Consider the following 18,224-nt stretch of genomic DNA (forward strand, 5'->3'; position numbering starts at 1 on the left):
GACATCACTAAAAAAACGTCCACAAAGTAAACACACTGAGATACAGAAGTTGTATAACCAAATATAATTTTAGTCTCGTCTTGCTACATTTTTATGTAGATTTTCACCAGCAGTATAGCAGGTTTGTGTTCAGTATTTATGCTGTGTGTAGGCCTGTCGCAATAATCAATATATCGACTTATCGAACAATATATGTACATGACCTCAATAATTTTTGGTAATGCAATATATCGCCCATTATATTTACTTAAAAATTAATGTCACCATGTTTTTTGCATTCCACTTGCAACTGTGTCTTTTGCAGCAGTTTGTGCATACGGACATCTGACTGCTAAATAGGGATTGTGTTTTTCACCAATACAGTGCACCCTTTATTTACAGAGAAAAGGTCAGAGAAAAATCTGTAGATGGAAAAATCTCCAGACAAAATCTTTGTGCATTTTTCTTTTTTTCTACTTGTTACTTTGCACTTTTTGTTAGAAAATGTTTATTTACTATTTATTCAAGTTTTTTTTTTATATACTTAATGTAATTAATTTGAAAGTGTCTAGGCCTTCTTGCATTATTATGCTGTTATATTTATGATTATATATTAAGTGGCATAAAATGGTCTTAAAATGAAAATAATATCGCAATGATTTCTGGGGCAATAAAACAAAAAGTTATCGCGACAGGACTAACGTTAACTTAGTTGTGTGAAAAAGAAAAATGACAGAAACACCAAACATGCCTCGCAACCAATTAAACAACAAATTAATACAATTCTGATGCCATTTTAATCTAGAAAACAACCAAAGTAGTTTAAGATAAACTTAAACCTGGGAATTCTGTTCAACCTCTTCCAGTTTAACAACCCTTAAACTTGGCCACTTCCATTAGAAACTGTTCAGGAAAATCTCTCTCATATTTCTATCACTTACCTGTGAGTATGTGTTCACAAGGGTCTTTGAACAGCTCAATAAATATTCTGTTGTTTAAAGAGTTTGATAGTTTAAGGCGTCCAATTTTGTTGTTCATCAAGTTAGTTTTACGTTTTCTGAAAGCTCTCCCTCAACGACAAGTATAACGTTAGACCATAATATCTGTGATTAGCTCCCAGTACAAAGGCTGCCCATAAAAGAACAAAAACACCCTGCTAAATTATAAAATAATCGGTAAATGTCAATTAATATGGGCGCCTAACAGAATTCCAGTAGGGGTTCAATCTTCAACTGGCTGGCAGGAGCCGCCACTGACAGGTCACGTGACCTGTCAGTGGCGGCTCCTGCCAGCCAGTTGAAGATTGAACCCCCTCTTGGGGCTCAAGAATTTCCTTGGAAGCAACTTTGATTAAACTTTCGCAGTTCAGTTTATGGGTTGAGACTTTTATTTTGAAATCACAGCGCGGAAGTAACCCTGTAAGAAAACGTCCTCGCGATTCCCCCACGTGTCTGTGCGCCACGCTCTCATGGTTGCGGTGATGCAGACAAACATGGGAGAGCTCGAGGACAGCACCGTGAGACCCAAAGTCACCGATGCTAAAGGCATTCTCAAACAGAACCGACAGTTCCTGGATTACTTCTGGGACATCGCGAAACCCGAGCGAGAAATCCGCCTCAAAGCGATAGAGGACTTGATCGAACACTTGAAGCAGAGCGAGAAGGTATGGAGAGTCAGCTCTGATCATTTTAATATCGGCTTTTCACTGTTGATCAATATTCTTGGCCGGAGTTGGTTGTTATAGTTATTAATGCTGTTTTATCACCCGATGTAATAAGCTGTCATTATCTGAACAGTGCTCCGTTCGGCTTTGGTTGTTGATGTAAATACGTGGGTTGAATGGAGCTGTTGTACTGTAACGTTATACGAGTTCTTCAGATATAGAAACTTTTCTGTCCACAGGATGAGAGAAAAAAAGTTCGAATTTTAAGTTTGAATAACTTTTAATTATGTTTTACTAATATATATATATTAATAAATAGCTCTAATCTTTTCTATCATGTTATATGAGTTCTTCAGATATGGAAACTTTTCTGTCCACAGGATGAGAGAAAAAAAAAGTTTGAATTTAAATTGAGTAACTTTTAATTGTTTTACTAATATATATATATTAATAAATAGCTCTAATCTTTTCTATCATGTTATATGAGTTCTTCAGATATGGAAACTTTTCTGTCCACAGGATGAGAGAAAAAAAAAGTTTGAATTTAAATTGAGTAACTTTTAATTGTTTTACTAATATATATATATTAATAAATAGCTCTAATCTATTCTATCATGTTATATGAGTTCTTCAGATATGGAAACTTTTCTGTCCACAGGATGAGAGAAAAAAAAAGTTAAAATTTTAAGTTTGAATAACTTTTAATTATATTTTACTAATATGTATATTAATAAATAGCTCTAATCTATTCTATCATGTATTTTCCTATGAACTGTATTGAATAGTAGAAATAACATTTTCAGTTAATTTGCCATTACCAAAGAGAGACCACCATAGCAACTGATTTCCAATGCATGCCGTTAATTGAAGAATCAAGCATGAAAGATGTGACCTTGTATGATAGTCAGTGGATTCACATTCATGTCAGAAATGTATGTTTGCTTACTTTATGTTTATGTTTTTCATCTAGCCGGATGAGTTGAAGTATTCACTGAAGAGACTAGTGGACGGTCTTTCTCACACAAGAGAAGACGCTCGGTCAGGATACAGCGTTGCGCTCGCTCAGGTAATTTTAACCAGACAAGCTGTATCTTCACATCTTTTTGTAGCAGTTATTAGATATGCGTTTGATTACTATTTGTTTCTGTATGAAGCTGCTGAGTGTATTTGAGGAGATCTCACTGAAATCCACACTAGACAGCGTCAAAGAAAAGCACAACCTCCAGACAGCCAAAAAGGTGAGGATTTCACATGGAACCCTGATGTGGCCTTAATACGTTATTATCCTAATCATCGTTCTGTCATAATCATGATGCTCATAGGTTTTTCATGTGATGCTTCAATTCTTTTGACAGAAATTCATCAGAAATGCAGCGTTTGGGAATTTCTTCGCGGTGCTCGCCCTGTCTCAGTCCACACGTCTGCATAAGGTAAGAGAATCAGATTCACAGTGTTGCGTTGTTGCTTTTATGTGGGCAAAAATAGCTGGAAATAGTTTTTGGAAGCACTAATTATCTTGGATATTATTTGGGATTTAGACAAACTGATTTGTGCTGATGATCTTTTGCTGCATGTTGTTTCTCAGGAGCCTCAGGTCATGTTGGAGTGTGTGCAGCTCCTGCAGAGTCTGTCCCGGTACAGAGAACACCTGAGAGACCTGCCCAGAAAAACCATGGTCGACATCCTGTCAGAGGTGATTACTAATGTGTTATTCCTGTTTTAATTTTGTGGTATAGACATTGAAAGAGGTGTCTGAAGAGGTGCTCGAGTAGCATTACAAATAATATGTATAACAATAACATGTATATATTAGTGCTGTCAAACGATTAATCGCATCCAAAATAAGTTTTTGTTTACATAATATGTGTGTGTACTGTGTAAATTAATTATGTATATATAAATACACACACATGCTTGTATATATTTAAGAAAAATGTTATATTTGTATTAGTGCTGTCAAACGATTAATCGCGATTAATTGCATCCGAAATAAAAGTTTTTGTTTACATAATATATGTCTGTACTGTGTATATTTATTATGGATATATAAATACACACACATGCAGATATATATTTAAGAAAAATATGTTATGTTTATATATTAAATATATTTATATATTATATACTTTATATGAATATAAATATATACATGTAAATATTTTCAAAATATATGCTGTATGTGTGTGTCGTTATATATACATAATAAATATACACAGTACACACACACAGCCTATATTATGTAAACAAACATTTTTATTTTGGATGTGATTTGGTGCTATTTTGGATTAATCGCGATTAATAGTTTGACAGCACTAATTTGTATATTAAATATATTTATATAAATTATATAAATATATACATGTAAATATTTTCAAAATATATACTGTACGAGTGTGTATTTATATATACATAATAAATATACACAGTACACACTGTGTTTATATTAGGTAAACAAAAACTTTATTTTGGATGCGATTAATCGCGATTAATCGTTTGACAGCACTAGTATATATTGATTAATGTAGTAGTAATCATAATAACTACTATTATATTTATTATATTACATGAATGAATGTACACTACCAGTAAAAAGTTTGGAATAATTAAATTTTTTTTATGTATTTGTAAGAAGTCTCTTATGCTCACCATTTACTTGACCTTAAATGAGGTAAAAACAGTAATATTGTGACATATTATTACAATTTAAAATAGCTGTTTTCTATTTGAATATATTCCGTGTCAGTCCTCAGTGTCACATGATCTTTCAGATATTATTCTATTTTCTTTTCAGTTTCATTTTTTTATGAATGGATCATCTTATTGTCAATGTCGAGCATTTTTTCCCAGGATCCTTTGAATGGGTAGTGTATTGTGGTTTCCATAAAATATTAAGCAGCACAACTATTTTCAACACTGTATAATAAGATTGTATAACATTATATAATAATAATAATAAGAGGAAGAAATGTTTCTTGAGCAGTAAATCAGCATGATTTCTGAAGGATCGTGTGACACGGATTACTAGAGTTTGGGATTTAGATAAACTCTACTTTGTGTTGATGATCTTTTACCGTCGCTCGTTTCTATAATGTTTCATTCATGTGTTTTGTTGTATAGACGTCGAAGGAGGTGTTTGAAGAGGTGCTCCTGAGCGCCCTACAGTCTGACCTGACCTCTGCCCTCAACACTCCCGAGCAGCTCGAGCTCCTCCTGGTGACCATGCAGAAGTTCCCCTCTGCGCTCAAACCCAAAAAACTCAAGAAACTATTAGGAACCACAGCAGTCATTACTAAAGAGAACATGCCAAAGTGAGTGTGTCTGACTCCCTTTTCTGCTTTCTTACTCTGTATGTTTTGTCTTTGTTTTCAGACATTCTTATATATGCTAAAATAGTTGTTTAATTATGAAATTGTATGCATGTATCTACTTCAATTTATTTTAATTACTTATTTTATGTCAAATTTATTGTAAATTTTAAAATGATTTATAAATTATGTATGGAAATATGTAAAAAATGTATTCATAATATGAAATAATCTATGTAATTATTAATTTTATAATGATAATGTAATAAATGTTTATTTTCTTATGTTGATTTTATTTGAAAAAATACTAAATGTTGTTTTAGACAACATTCTCATGTTAGTATGATTACTTTTTTTCAGTTGCATATTTATTGTGTTGACTTCATTTGAAAGTGTAGTTTTACACGTGGTAGGTTAAAAACATGCTCATATTTTGTGTGCTTCATTGTTTTATTAACTCTTTCAATGTAATAAATGTTTATTTTCTTATCATGTTGATTTTATTTGAAAAAATACTAAATGTTGTTTTAGACAACATTCTCATGTTAGTATGATTACTTTTTTTCAGTTGCATATTTATTGTGTTGACTTCATTTGAAAGTGTAGTTTTACACGTGGTAGGTTAAAAACATGCTCATATTTTGTGTGCTTCATTGTTTTATTAACTCTTTTGATGTGTACTCCCAGGCTGGTGGAGGTTTTAAAGACGGCCGCTCGCTCTGTGAAGAAGGACAACATTCTGCCCCCAGTCGCGTTTGACTTGTTACAGGCGTCTCTGCGGGAGGACAACTTCGAGATGTTCTGGAATGAAGCCATTATCAAAGGCATGCTGTCAGAGATGCCTGGTCCCACACAGTGAGTTTAACATGTGTAGCCAAACCTTAACCTGCTAATTTATCTGTCTAATACTCAGCCAGATATGGGTACGCCTGGTTATTACTTCACTGCATTTGATTATTTTTTATTATTATTATTTATTCAGGGTTTTATTTATTTAGTTTTACTTTAAGTTTCAAATAGTTTATTTATTTAAAATATATTATATTATTAAAATGTATTTCATTAATTTTTTTTAGTTAAGTTTTAGTTTAATTTAATTTTTTAAATGTATTTTATAATAGAAAACATATTTCGATAAAATGTCAAAAGCACATTATTAAATTGTTATTTAATTTGATTGAATTTCATATTTTATTTTTTGTGTTGAAAATAAATGTAAGTTCAAATGGAATCATGTGAACATTTTTACTGATTTCAATTTAAGAATGGTTTCAATACCAATTAGAATATGATGACCAAAACGCATGCTTTTTTCTTTCTTTATGATCAGTTATTTAGGTTTCCGGTTGTTGGGAGCATCTCTGCCGCTGCTGTCAGTCCCTGAGCTCGAGTTTGTCCTGTCCGGTGATGTGATGAGATACTACGGTCAACACATGCTGTCCGCACAGGTCTGTCTTTATGTTTGGTGATGTGTGTGTTAGGGCTGTCAAAAAAAATATTTCGAATATTCGTGGAATTAAAAAAAAATAATCCACATTTAAAAATCCAATTTAAGGTCTGCGATGACGATGTATGTGTCATTGATTGCATTTTAATGCTTTTGTTAGCCTATCCAGTTGAACCCACTAGATGCGGCGCTGCTACGTTGTTCATTCAATATATAGCAGAAAACGAGAGCATCAGTGTGTTGAAGATGTTGTTTACGACGAAACTGAAACCAAGCCGTTCACACAGAACGCATATTTATCACATTTTCTAGCGGGACATCTATCAGCGTTGCACTCATGTCTCGCAGAGAGCGGCATGTTTAGAAAGCCATGTTTTTAATTAATTGCAAAAATTACTTGCAAAATTAATGCAAGTTCAACTTTTAAAAAAACATGTCTCAAGACTTTATGGCGGTTTTTCCCCATCCTACTGCATCATGTTTTTAAATGATAAAAAAGTACTCTTTGTGCCTTTGTATTAAACTATACATACATGCATGGTGCTGTTTTTTTTTTCCCGAATTGTTTAAGCAACTTTATTAATTATATATGGTTTATAAACATTATTTTAAACATTATGCACTTTTTTTTTCATGTTATTTTATTACGCTCTGAAGAAACGTGCATAATATTTTGCTCGATGCGCCCTCTTGTGGCCTCAGGAGAGAAGCCAAAAGCTTTTTTCCCCCTAACTGAAATTATGCCTTTTAAATTTGAATATAATTCGAATTTTGATCATATTTAAGTAGAAAATTCGAATTTAGTTTTTCAGTCATTTTGACAGCCCTAGTGTGTGTTTCATGTGATGGATGTCAATGTTGGATTCATTATTTTTTAATTTGAAAATACAAAAACACAAATGCAACCACCATTTAATTCTGCAGTAAATTACAGATCACTAGACTTAAAAGTAGTGAGATAAATTACATTGGCATTGCATACTCTTTAACATTTATACATGTACATATAGTACTAGTATTGCATTCTGAATGTAGCCTGTGCCATAATAATGTATGTTTATTGTGCGTGTCTCCTGTCAGCTGGCATACCGATTCAAGTTTGCTCCAGAAATGGAGAAGTACGTGAGTGAGTTCATGCAGGGCTGCCCTGATGCTGACAAACAGCTCGTCGTGGCGCTCTGCTTCACTCAGCTCACTAACCAGGGCTACCCCGTGGTCCCGTCCTCCTGGAAGGTTCTGGAGCACATGGATCTGTGTGCGCTGCAGCAGTATGTGGAGTGGCTGATGAAGGCCTTCTGCAAGCCCCAGCTGGAGAAATGCCTGGACTTCAGCACCCGCAGACAGAAAGGAAACCAGGAGTCTGAAGTAGAGTGAGTTCACACCGGATTTTCCAAGAATTGACTGTTTGAAAATCATTAAGAATAGAGGTTTAAAACAAATAAAGTATTCAACTTTTTGCTGGAGTAAAACCATATGATGGTGCAGTAATGATAATAACAACAATTTGTCTATAAAAATGTATATTACTATTATATAAAAATAAAAATTGTTGCTATTATTAATTATTATATACAGTGCACTAATAATGGTAATAATAATATTTAGATATTAATATATACATTAATATTAACTATTAGTAGTAGCATTCATAATAATTATAAGAATAATAATATATACATTAGTGCTGTCAAACGATTAATCGCGATTAATCAAAATAAAAGTTTTTGTTTACATAATATATGTGTGTGTACTGTGTATATTTATTACGTATATATAAAGACACGCACATACAGCATATATTTTGAAAATATATAGTTGTTGTAGTAGTAGTAGTAACAATATATAAATGAATGTTATTAAGAATTATTTTATATCAAACAATAATACAACATAAAATCTATTTTTTATATATAAATACGTTTTCATTAAATTATATGACGAGATTAACAAGATTAATTTGTAATTCAAATCATTTGTAATTTGTTTAGTAATTAATAATTTATACAAATTACAAATGTGATTACAGTGTTAATGTGCCATCTGCAGGCATTTTCCCTCTCATGCCAATTTCATATTTATTCTGATTTATTTCTTGTTGTAGGAGTGACAGCTGTGTTGCCAGGTTTCGTAAATGGATCGTTCAACGCCTCTCTTTCATTGTGGAAAACCATCAGATTAAGAAAGAGGAGGGTCTTGTCATGAAAATGGCTAGGTAACTCATCTTTAGATCTCATTAAGGGTCTCTACGTGACTCCTGTGGCAACTCCTCTGAGATATGTATCGATGGTATTGTGATGCTTTATCCTTCTTCTGTAGGTTTATTTTCTTCCACGCCTTCTTTGATGTGAAGAAACCCACTCCAGAAATCCCTGAGACGGTGCAGGCTCTCTCAGTGCCCATAGATCAACAAACACGAGCCACTATCTCTTCAGCCTTCTACGGGTCAATTAAACTTATCAGTCAAATTTTGTAAATTAAATGAAAAATGTAATCTGACATAAATGATTTGAATTAATTTGAATGAAACAAGTTAAGTTATTAAATGACAAGTCATTAATAATAAATATAATTAAATGAAGTATATACTTCATCTCCTCCAGTCTTCTGCAGGGCTTGAACTCGATGGCTGTGCTAGGAGATTCTCCTGAGGCGGAGAGGCTGAACTCCAGGAGGATTCTGGGTGTGAAAGCTGATGGAAGCATGTGGATCTACTGTGTGGTCCAGTACGCCACCACGCTGCTCAACCAGAGCAAACACGTCCAGAGCGTTCAGACCCTGAGTCCAGAGCAGAGGCAGGGCTGGGACAGGTGACGCATCCTGCGAAACACTACTGTTTTCTACATTATGACCTTTTAAATGTAAATAAGAAAGGTGAGGGTAGACGGACTGCAGCTCAAATGCTCTTTTTAGTGATTTTGTGTTTTGTGTGTTTAGTATGCTGGAATCAGTGGAGGCCTTGAGGAAAAAAGCAAAGAAGTCGTCTTCACCTGAACACACGGCATTTCAGCACCTCTTCCTTCTCGTTGGGATTCAGATGTTCAAGGTTTGATTCTTCTAGTGATTTTTTTAAATTTATTTATTTTATTTTTTTTATAAAAAGCAGAAGTAATCAAATGAATGACCAGATCTCCTGAAGCTCTTAAAGTAGAGCAGGTGCTAGAAACACCAGGGTTATCATGGGTTCGATTCCCAGGGAATGCATGCACCAATAAAATGTGTACTTTGATTGCAATGCAAGTTGCTTTGGATAAAAGCAAGATCTACCAAATGCATGAAAAAAAATAGAATAAACTACTTGTTGTTAATATTATAAATTATTATTAATAATTTATTTTAAAATAAAATAAATTGGTGAGGTCCAGCTTGAATCATTTTTGCAGCCACTGTATTATTTGTTTGTGTATGTAATATATTTTTTAGTTGTGCATCATGGGGAGGATTTTGTTTTAATGCCTGTTCATTTTGCTCTTTGAAAATGGTTGTTGGAAATAAAGTACAAGAAAAAATTATGTGCTTTACATTCCTATTCCAAATAAAATATGATTGATGAAATAATTTCAGAAAGTGCTGAAGACTTTTATTTTGTGATCTTAACATAAATGTTGTTTTTCTTTCCTCGCTCCAGGCTCCAGATGAAAGTTTGGAGCTGTTGAATGATTTGCGGACCTGCGTGGAGAAAGCTCAGGCTAAGAAATCTAAAAAGAAGAAAGCGAGTAAGTTGGAGCAGTTCAGTGCAGTTAATGGATTTAATGTTTTTTGATTTGTAGTCTGTTATTCCTGCTAGATGATGTTATGTGTGTGTGCATGTGTTTGTGCGTGTGTTGGTGTGTGTTTGCGTGTGTGCGCGCGTGTGTGTGTGTGTGTGTGCGTGTGTTTGTGTGTGTGTGACACAGATGGCGAGAGCTGTAATGAGGAGCCACACTGGGTGGAGGTGGTTGTTGAGATCCTGCTATCGCTCCTGTCTCAGCCCAGTCGTCTCATTCGCAGTGTGTGTAAAGCTGTGTTTAGCCGTATCTGTCCTCACCTCACCCAAGAAGCGCTCAGCTCCATCCTGAACGTAAGAGACTGCTGACTAACTAACAGTGCTATTTTAGTATTATTTACATACTATTATGATAATATTTTGAATGAGCTTATACTTATATTTTTAGGTTTTATTTTAAAAATTTTGTTTGTTTTAGTGAATGTGCATTTGAATAAATTTCTGTTTAGCATTCATTTATATTTATTTGTTTATATTTATTTGTTTTAGTTCTTTAACTTAAACTTAGTTCAGTCTAATATATATATATATATATGTATATATACGTATGTGTATATATACAGGTGCATCTCAATAAATTAGAATGTCGTGGAAAAGTTCATTTATTTCAGTAATTCAACTCAAATTGTATTTCAGAGCTAAACTGAATATTCTAGAGGAAATAATGTAGAGCGAGGTTTTATTTGATCAGGATTTGACTGGATCGTGGATGTTAGGCTGAGATATAATTCATTAAATCTACATTTTGTTTTTCAGTCCACACAGGTGTGATTAAATCAGAGAAAGTCATTACATGATCTGTATTTAAAAAAAAAAAAATCCTTTGAAATCATGTAAATGTGATTATTTGTGTAGTATAAGACTCAGATAATATATTAAGAAAGTAAATAGGATCTGTTTTGATTGATTTTTAGGTTCTAGACCCCAACAAGGATGAGGATGAAAGCGGCGTTATGGTGACTGATGAGAAGGAGAAAGAGAAAAAGAGAAAACGTAACGAGGAGGACAAGCAAGATGATGAGGAGGAGGAGGTAAGACTGACCATCATGAAGATTAGATTTTGCATCTAATTCTGTACATTTCAAATGTTTCTCTTCTATCTTTTTAAATTTCATCAGGATGAAGAGGGTTCTGATTCCTCCTCCTCTGATGATGGTGATGAGGATGAAGCCATGGAGGAAGGAAAAGAGGTGGATCAGAAATTCCGTTTGGATTTGATGAAGGTTCTGCAGGGTCAGAACGCTCTGGTATGAACGAAGAAATGAATTTTCACTACATAAACAAATGTAACCTAGAATGTTCCTTTCATTCCAGTGTGAAATGTGCCGGATAATTTGAGACTTACTTCCAGAAAACTTTGATAACGCATAGTGGGAATCCGTAGCAGCTGATGTTCTGTTGTTCTTGTTTAGGCCACTGAAGATGATGGCAGTGACGAAGAGGAACTGGATGATGCGGGCATGATGAAGCTGGACGGAAGCCTGGCTGCTCTCTTTCTGGAGCAGAAGAAAAAGATCCAGGCCAAAAAAGACGAGAAGGACAGACTCCGCAAAGAAAAGGTCCTCGTTCGGGACTTCAGGATTAAAGTATGGGGCTGTTTCTCTTTTATTTTTATCTAGTATTATCTATAAGTTTTGAAGAGATGTAATGTTTTAAGTTAGTTGTAGTTGTTCTCATATTGAACTAATTATTTGATAAAATAAAATAATATTTATTTATTATTTAATTGTAAAGTATCAAATGAAGTAGAACTTCCAGTGTGTGTGTGTTGTGTGTATATGTATTTAATCTTTTTATATTACTTTATAATATTTTATGTCATTACTTTTATTTTTTTATTTTTTAACATTAATATATGTGATGGTGCTAGATAAATTAGGGAGGTTGAGTTGTTCATCTAGTTAAATCATGTAAATGTGATTATTTGTGTAGTATAACACTCAGATAATATATTAAGAAAGTAAATAGGATGTGTTTTGATTGATTTTTAGGTTCTAGACCCCAACAAGGATGAGGATGAAAGCGGCGTTATGGTGACTGATGAGAAGGAGAAAGAGAAAAAGAGAAAACGTAACGAGGAGGACAAGCAAGATGATGAGGAGGAGGAGGTAAGACTGACCATCATGAAGATTAGATTTTGCATCTAATTCTGTACATTTCAAATGTTTCTCTTCTATCTTTTTAAATTTCATCAGGATGAAGAGGGTTCTGATTCCTCCTCCTCTGATGATGGTGATGAGGATGAAGCCATGGAGGAAGGAAAAGAGGTGGATCAGAAATTCCGTTTGGATTTGATGAAGGTTCTGCAGGGTCAGAACGCTCTGGTATGAACGAAGAAATGAATTTTCACTACATAAACAAATGTAACCTAGAATGTTCCTTTCTTTTCACTACATAAACAAATGTAACCTAGAATGTTCCTTTCATTCCAGTGTGAAATGTGCCGGATAATTTTAGACTTACTTCCAGAAAACTTTGATAACGCATAGTGGGAATCCGTAGCAGCTGATGTTCTGTTGTTCTTGTTTAGGCCACTGAAGATGATGGCAGTGACGAAGAGGAACTGGATGATGCGGGCATGATGAAGCTGGACGGAAGCCTGGCTGCTCTCTTTCTGGAGCAGAAGAAAAAGATCCAGGCCAAAAAAGACGAGAAGGACAGACTCCGCAAAGAAAAGGTCCTCGTTCGGGACTTCAGGATTAAAGTATGGGGCTGTTTCTCTTTTATTTTTATCTAGTATTATCTATAAGTTTTGAAGAGATGTAATGTTTTAAGTTAGTTGTAGTTGTTCTCATATTGAACTAATTATTTGATAAAATAAAATAATATTTATTTATTATTTAATTGTAAAGTATCAAATGAAGTAGAACTTCCAGTGTGTGTGTGTTGTGTGTATATGTATTTAATCTTTTTATATTACTTTATAATATTTTATGTCATTACTTTTATTTTTTTATTTTTTAACATTAATATATGTGATGGTGCTAGATAAATTAGGGAGGTTGAGTTGTTCATCTAGTTAACTAGTTATTTTTAGACTATTTTTTTTAACTAGATTATTTACTTTTTGATTTGTTTATTATTTATTTAATATATTTTTTTCTATTTTAAAATCTTGTTGGTATATATTTTAATTATTTCTTCTAAATACATGGTGTGCTTTTTGACTGTTTGCACAGTAAAACTTTCCGTCGTAAACATTGCGGATAGGTGAATCTGAAACCTCCCTAATTATTCAGGGCTTCCTTAAAACGGATTAGTTACTAATGGATTTTGGAATAAAATTGGCAGGTTTTGTGTCTCAGAGGCTGATTTAAGTCATTTGGTGTGTTGTTGTCAGGTACTGGACATGGTGGAGATGTTCTTGAGCAAACAGGGGAGCAGCGCTCTGGTTCTTGGGATGGTGGAACCGCTGCTCAGCGTGATCGAGAATGGGATGAGCTCCGAAACCAGCCAACAGGAGCAGGACTTCCTGCGCAGGGCTGCAGACATCTTCAGGTGAGCAGTGCTATTTTACTGTTATTTGTGTACTTTTAAAGTATGTATTGAGATTTCTAATTAGCTTTTATATCTTTTAATATTTTAGTGTAGCTCGTCAATTTTATTTTTAATAATTTTAGTACTAAAACATTTTAGTCTTTCATCTTAATTTTTTATTTTAAATACAGGAAACTTAAAATTTTTAGTTGATAATAACAAAACACTGCAGCTGAGATTCAGCTCACAGAAAACATGCTGCGAATTTGACCTTTTCTTTATGTAGAAAGACAGTTTTGTTTATTTAATCGCGTTTAATTCTCATAGTTTGTCGCTCGGTCTCTGATTGGCAGGAATCGACTCTGTCGTGCGAAGTATTACTGCAGGGAAACCGACGGACGAGAGGCGGAGCTTCATGAAATGCTTGAGCGTCTGATTGGTCGAGCCCAGAAGCTGACAGACTCGTCTGTGTCTCTGTACTACTTCAGGTGAGGACTTCTGCAATTATTAATCCCATGTTGCAGGAAAAAAGACAAAAAGATCTACCTGTAGTATACAGACTCTCGTATATGTTCATTGCGTGTCTACTTTTGGTGTGTTTGTTTCTTTAAATCACATTGTTATTGTTTTGTAGTGCTGCTCTCTATGTGCTGAAGGTGTTAAGAGGCGTTGTGAGTGAACAGGACTCAGCAAACGCACCGTCAACACCGGCAGAGGTAAACTACCATCTTCAATAGACATACTGTTGTTAATCTCGAAGTACTGAGGTTACTAAAGTAACTTGTTTGTTGATCACAGCTAAGGCTTATGGGTAAAGTGGATGTTGAGAGGGTCACGACTTGCTTCAGAAACGCATTGACATCTTTCTTGACGAAGAGGAAAAGCCCTCTCACTGGAGCCATGTTCATCGACCTCTTCAGCAGATTCCCTGTGAGTCAAAACAACTTCAGTAGTGAATAATATCAGTACTATTTTAAAAGGTATTGTATTGAATGATTAGGGGAAAAAATCTAATTGAGTTTTTTTCTGATGGCAATTGCAATCTAAAATATTTTAAGTTATCCAGGTTTGTTGTGCTTGTTTGTATGGCTGATCTCCGTGCTGCTGAGTTTTGAATATATTGTAGTCTCTTAACAGAACTTGCTGGTAAACCCCCAAAGAGAGAATTGCAATAATCGAGCCGTGATGTGATGAAGGCCTGAATAAGCCTCTCAAGCATCAGGCCTAGAAAGAAAGGGTCTAATGCGAGCAATGTTACGAAGATGGAAAAAAGCAACTTTAGTTATGTTTTTGAAGTGAAAATAAAAAATAAAATAAAAAAATCTAAAATCACACCCAAATTACACACCTGAGCAGAAGGAGATATTTGGGTATTGTCAACTGAAAGTTTAAAATGACTGAACTTATTAACATTAGATGGAGTGCCAATTAGTAAAATTTCAGTTTTAGAACAATTTAGAGTTAAAAAGGAAGAAGTGGAATCAGGCTGAGTGCTAATATAAATCTGGGTATTGTCCACATAACAATGATAGCCCAGGCCATACGTCTGAATAATCTGCCCAAGAGGCACCATGTAAATACTAAATAGAACAGGTCCCAAAACTGACCCCTGAGGGACACCCTGACACAAAGGCGCAGTCTGAGATCTATTAGTACCCAGGTAAACAAACTGAGAACGAGTATTAAGATGACTACAAAATAATAATAATAATGATTATTAAATAAATTATTATTATTATTATTAAATAAAATATTAAACAAAATAAGAAATATTACTGTTGTAATAATAGTTTTAATGTTAAAATTAATTCATTGTTTTTAATAACACTAACATTTAATAATTTTTCAGTACAACTGTAAAATTACAATACTAATATTTATTAGTTAATGTGCTTATTTTGTTTTCCAAAATGCACTTAATAAGCAACCCAGACTCACTTAGTTACATAAATCACAGCTTTTATGATTTAGTAATAACATATTGCCATATAAATTTTATTTAGATTAAAGGCACAATATGTAAAAAATTATTAAAATATCCAAAAACTACTAGAACAGTGTTATATATTTTGCTGACTTGTGTACTTACATTATCCCAAATGTTTCGAAGAATGTTTAAATCCAGAGAAATAAGCAATTTTAACTAGTGACACGGAGCGTGTCTATAGTTTCATTGTGTCGCCTGCTAATGACGTCATAACCCTTGATTTCCGGTTTTGTTTTGTAGAAAACATGAAAACACCAAAGACGCTTTAATATGTTAAGCGTTTTATTAGACCGGTGACGACCGCACAGAGTAGCATTATAACAGAACTTTCAAATGTATCTAGTATGATAAAACAGCGCTGCTTTTTTTCCCACATACGCATGACCGGAAGGAGCGGAAGCGGTCGACTGTGGCATAATAAAAGCTCCGCTGCTTTCGAGCCGTGTGTCACGCTCGTTTCGCTTCAACGGCTTTCAGCCTCACCCTGCTTCATTCTACTACGTTAATAAATCATTAGCTCATCCATGAACATGATTCCTGCCCGAGTCCCATCGGATTGCTTCGGCTGTGGGGATGAAGAGGACAACTCCCATGATTCCACACTCAGTCACGGTGTCATCAAACTACGCCTTTGATTCTTTGTTTATTTTGAATACGCGCCCTCTAGCGACGAAAATTACATATTGTGCCTTTAATCGTTCAGCTCTGTATAAAGGTAGACAGCTCAATGTTGGTGAGTTTTGATATGGCCAACATCACTATTACTATTGGGAATTATATTAGTACTGGGAAAAGTATTAATAACGTTAATTAAACCTCAAATAAATGTCCTGACATTGTAGTGGTGAGTCACGCACTTAAAAACGCTCAAGGTTTCTTGAAAATGTAAAAATGTTGTCTCTATCTCATGAAAGCAGTTAATGGGCCGTAACTGATGGGTTTGTGTTGTGTTTGAAGGTGTTGTGTGTGAACATGTTGGACACGGCTGTGGAGAACATCACTGCTGGAGTGAGGGAACATCAGCAGGTAAATGAAGCTGATCCATCTGTGTTATCGTGTATTGGAGCAGCTCATGAATATTTTGGATGTGTAATCAGTTACTGTATACTTGAATTATAATGTACTGTCTTAAGTGTGTTTTTTTGTCCGGTTGTTTCAGGGTCAGGCATGTCTCATGGTGCTCAGGGCCCTACAGTCTAAAGATGTGAAGAACCTGATGTCTGATGCCCAGGGAACTGAGCTGCATCAGAAAGTTGTGGACCAACTCACCAAGGTAGACTTTTCACCATTTAATGGTCAGCACTCTTGAAACATCAGTATTTGGCATCAATTCCAGTGAAAATTATTTGCAAATATTGTTAATGTTGATACAAATTGATAGCTATTTTTTAGTAATGTAAAATAAGTTGGTTATTTAAACAATAATTAATAAAATATTTTTTTAAATAATTAATACATTACAATAATGGCTTGTAGTCTTCAAATATTTTTCAGTATTATGTTTACATTCACTTTACATTAATATCTTGCCAATTTGATGGCATTCTGGTGTTTAAAATATCAATGTAAAATAATACCCAAATATACATACAAACTAGTGCTGTCAAATGATTAATAGCGATTAATCGCATCCAAAATAAAAGTTTTTGTTTACATAATATATGTGTGCGTAGTTTGTTTTTTTAACCCACGTTGTTTCTTTCTGAGCAGAAGATGCCGGTTAATCTGGAGCTCCTTCAGAAAGTTCTCAAGTCCATAAACGCTGAAGGAAGCCTGCAGAAACCAGGACAGCTGGAGGACACGTACTGGAGCGTGATGAAGTTATTTTACATTCTGTGAGTCACGTTATTCAAATCTGTTTTGATTATCATTTTAAATGTGTATGTGTATGCTTCACTACCATTCAGAAATTTGGGGAAAAGTCTCTCATGCTTACCAAGGCTGCATTTATTTGATATAAAATACAGTAAAAAAAAAAAAACAGGGTGAAATATTAGTGCAATTTTAACAAATAACTGTTTTCTATTTTAATATATTTTTAAATGTAGTTTATTCCTGTGATCAAAGCTATATTTTCAGCATCATTTTACATTTGTTTGCTAATGTATATATAAAGACACACACATGCATGTATATATTTTGAAAATATTTACATGTATTTATAGCATATGTGTATTCATATAATTCATATTATTTATAAATATATTTAACATATAAACATAACTTAAATATATACATGCATGTGTGTGTATTTATATATACATAATAAATATACACAGTACACACAGTACACACACTTATATTATGTAAACACAAACTTTTATTTTGGATGCAATTAATCACAATTAATTGACTTTACAGCCCATAAATAAATAAATAAATAGATAAATAAATAAATAAATAAATTAGTAGTGTTATAGATTTATTTGCATCCAGCATGTAATGTCTGATTTGCATATTATAATTTTGAATGTAATCGTGATTAATCGTTTGACAGCATTAATACAAACACAATATTAATATAATATAATGCATATCCGTTTTACAATCATGTATGCAATTTCAATATGATTCATATAGTATTTATATATATATATATATAT

The 18,224-nt window shown here is 33.8% G+C and overlaps 1 protein-coding gene across 1 annotated transcript in view; it reads left to right on the plus strand.

The window, feature by feature from the left end:
- The first annotated feature begins 1,386 nt into the window (after window positions 1-1,386).
- The window catches only part of LOC107725074 (MYB binding protein (P160) 1a), an 18,318-nt gene continuing 1,480 nt past the window's right edge, over window positions 1,387-18,224 (plus strand). The window contains exons 1-28 of the mRNA XM_016534215.1: window positions 1,387-1,642; window positions 2,613-2,708; window positions 2,797-2,880; window positions 2,998-3,072; window positions 3,228-3,335; window positions 4,760-4,950; window positions 5,635-5,802; window positions 6,278-6,395; window positions 7,475-7,764; window positions 8,496-8,606; window positions 8,711-8,836; window positions 8,995-9,201; window positions 9,329-9,437; window positions 10,020-10,107; window positions 10,288-10,451; window positions 11,072-11,188; window positions 11,276-11,404; window positions 11,570-11,743; window positions 12,149-12,265; window positions 12,353-12,481; window positions 12,688-12,861; window positions 13,498-13,655; window positions 13,988-14,122; window positions 14,269-14,350; window positions 14,433-14,564; window positions 16,579-16,647; window positions 16,781-16,894; window positions 17,332-17,433. Coding sequence (XP_016389701.1) covers window positions 1,448-1,642; window positions 2,613-2,708; window positions 2,797-2,880; window positions 2,998-3,072; window positions 3,228-3,335; window positions 4,760-4,950; window positions 5,635-5,802; window positions 6,278-6,395; window positions 7,475-7,764; window positions 8,496-8,606; window positions 8,711-8,836; window positions 8,995-9,201; window positions 9,329-9,437; window positions 10,020-10,107; window positions 10,288-10,451; window positions 11,072-11,188; window positions 11,276-11,404; window positions 11,570-11,743; window positions 12,149-12,265; window positions 12,353-12,481; window positions 12,688-12,861; window positions 13,498-13,655; window positions 13,988-14,122; window positions 14,269-14,350; window positions 14,433-14,564; window positions 16,579-16,647; window positions 16,781-16,894; window positions 17,332-17,433 — 3,762 coding nt within the window. The 5' untranslated portion in view covers window positions 1,387-1,447. The remainder of the gene's footprint in view (window positions 1,643-2,612; window positions 2,709-2,796; window positions 2,881-2,997; window positions 3,073-3,227; window positions 3,336-4,759; window positions 4,951-5,634; window positions 5,803-6,277; window positions 6,396-7,474; window positions 7,765-8,495; window positions 8,607-8,710; window positions 8,837-8,994; window positions 9,202-9,328; window positions 9,438-10,019; window positions 10,108-10,287; window positions 10,452-11,071; window positions 11,189-11,275; window positions 11,405-11,569; window positions 11,744-12,148; window positions 12,266-12,352; window positions 12,482-12,687; window positions 12,862-13,497; window positions 13,656-13,987; window positions 14,123-14,268; window positions 14,351-14,432; window positions 14,565-16,578; window positions 16,648-16,780; window positions 16,895-17,331; window positions 17,434-18,224) is intronic.

This window comes from Sinocyclocheilus rhinocerous, unplaced genomic scaffold, assembly GCF_001515625.1.
Source record: "Sinocyclocheilus rhinocerous isolate Xijiao unplaced genomic scaffold, SAMN03320098_v1.1 scaffold1295, whole genome shotgun sequence".
In the NCBI taxonomy this organism is placed as follows: domain Eukaryota; kingdom Metazoa; phylum Chordata; class Actinopteri; order Cypriniformes; family Cyprinidae; genus Sinocyclocheilus; species Sinocyclocheilus rhinocerous.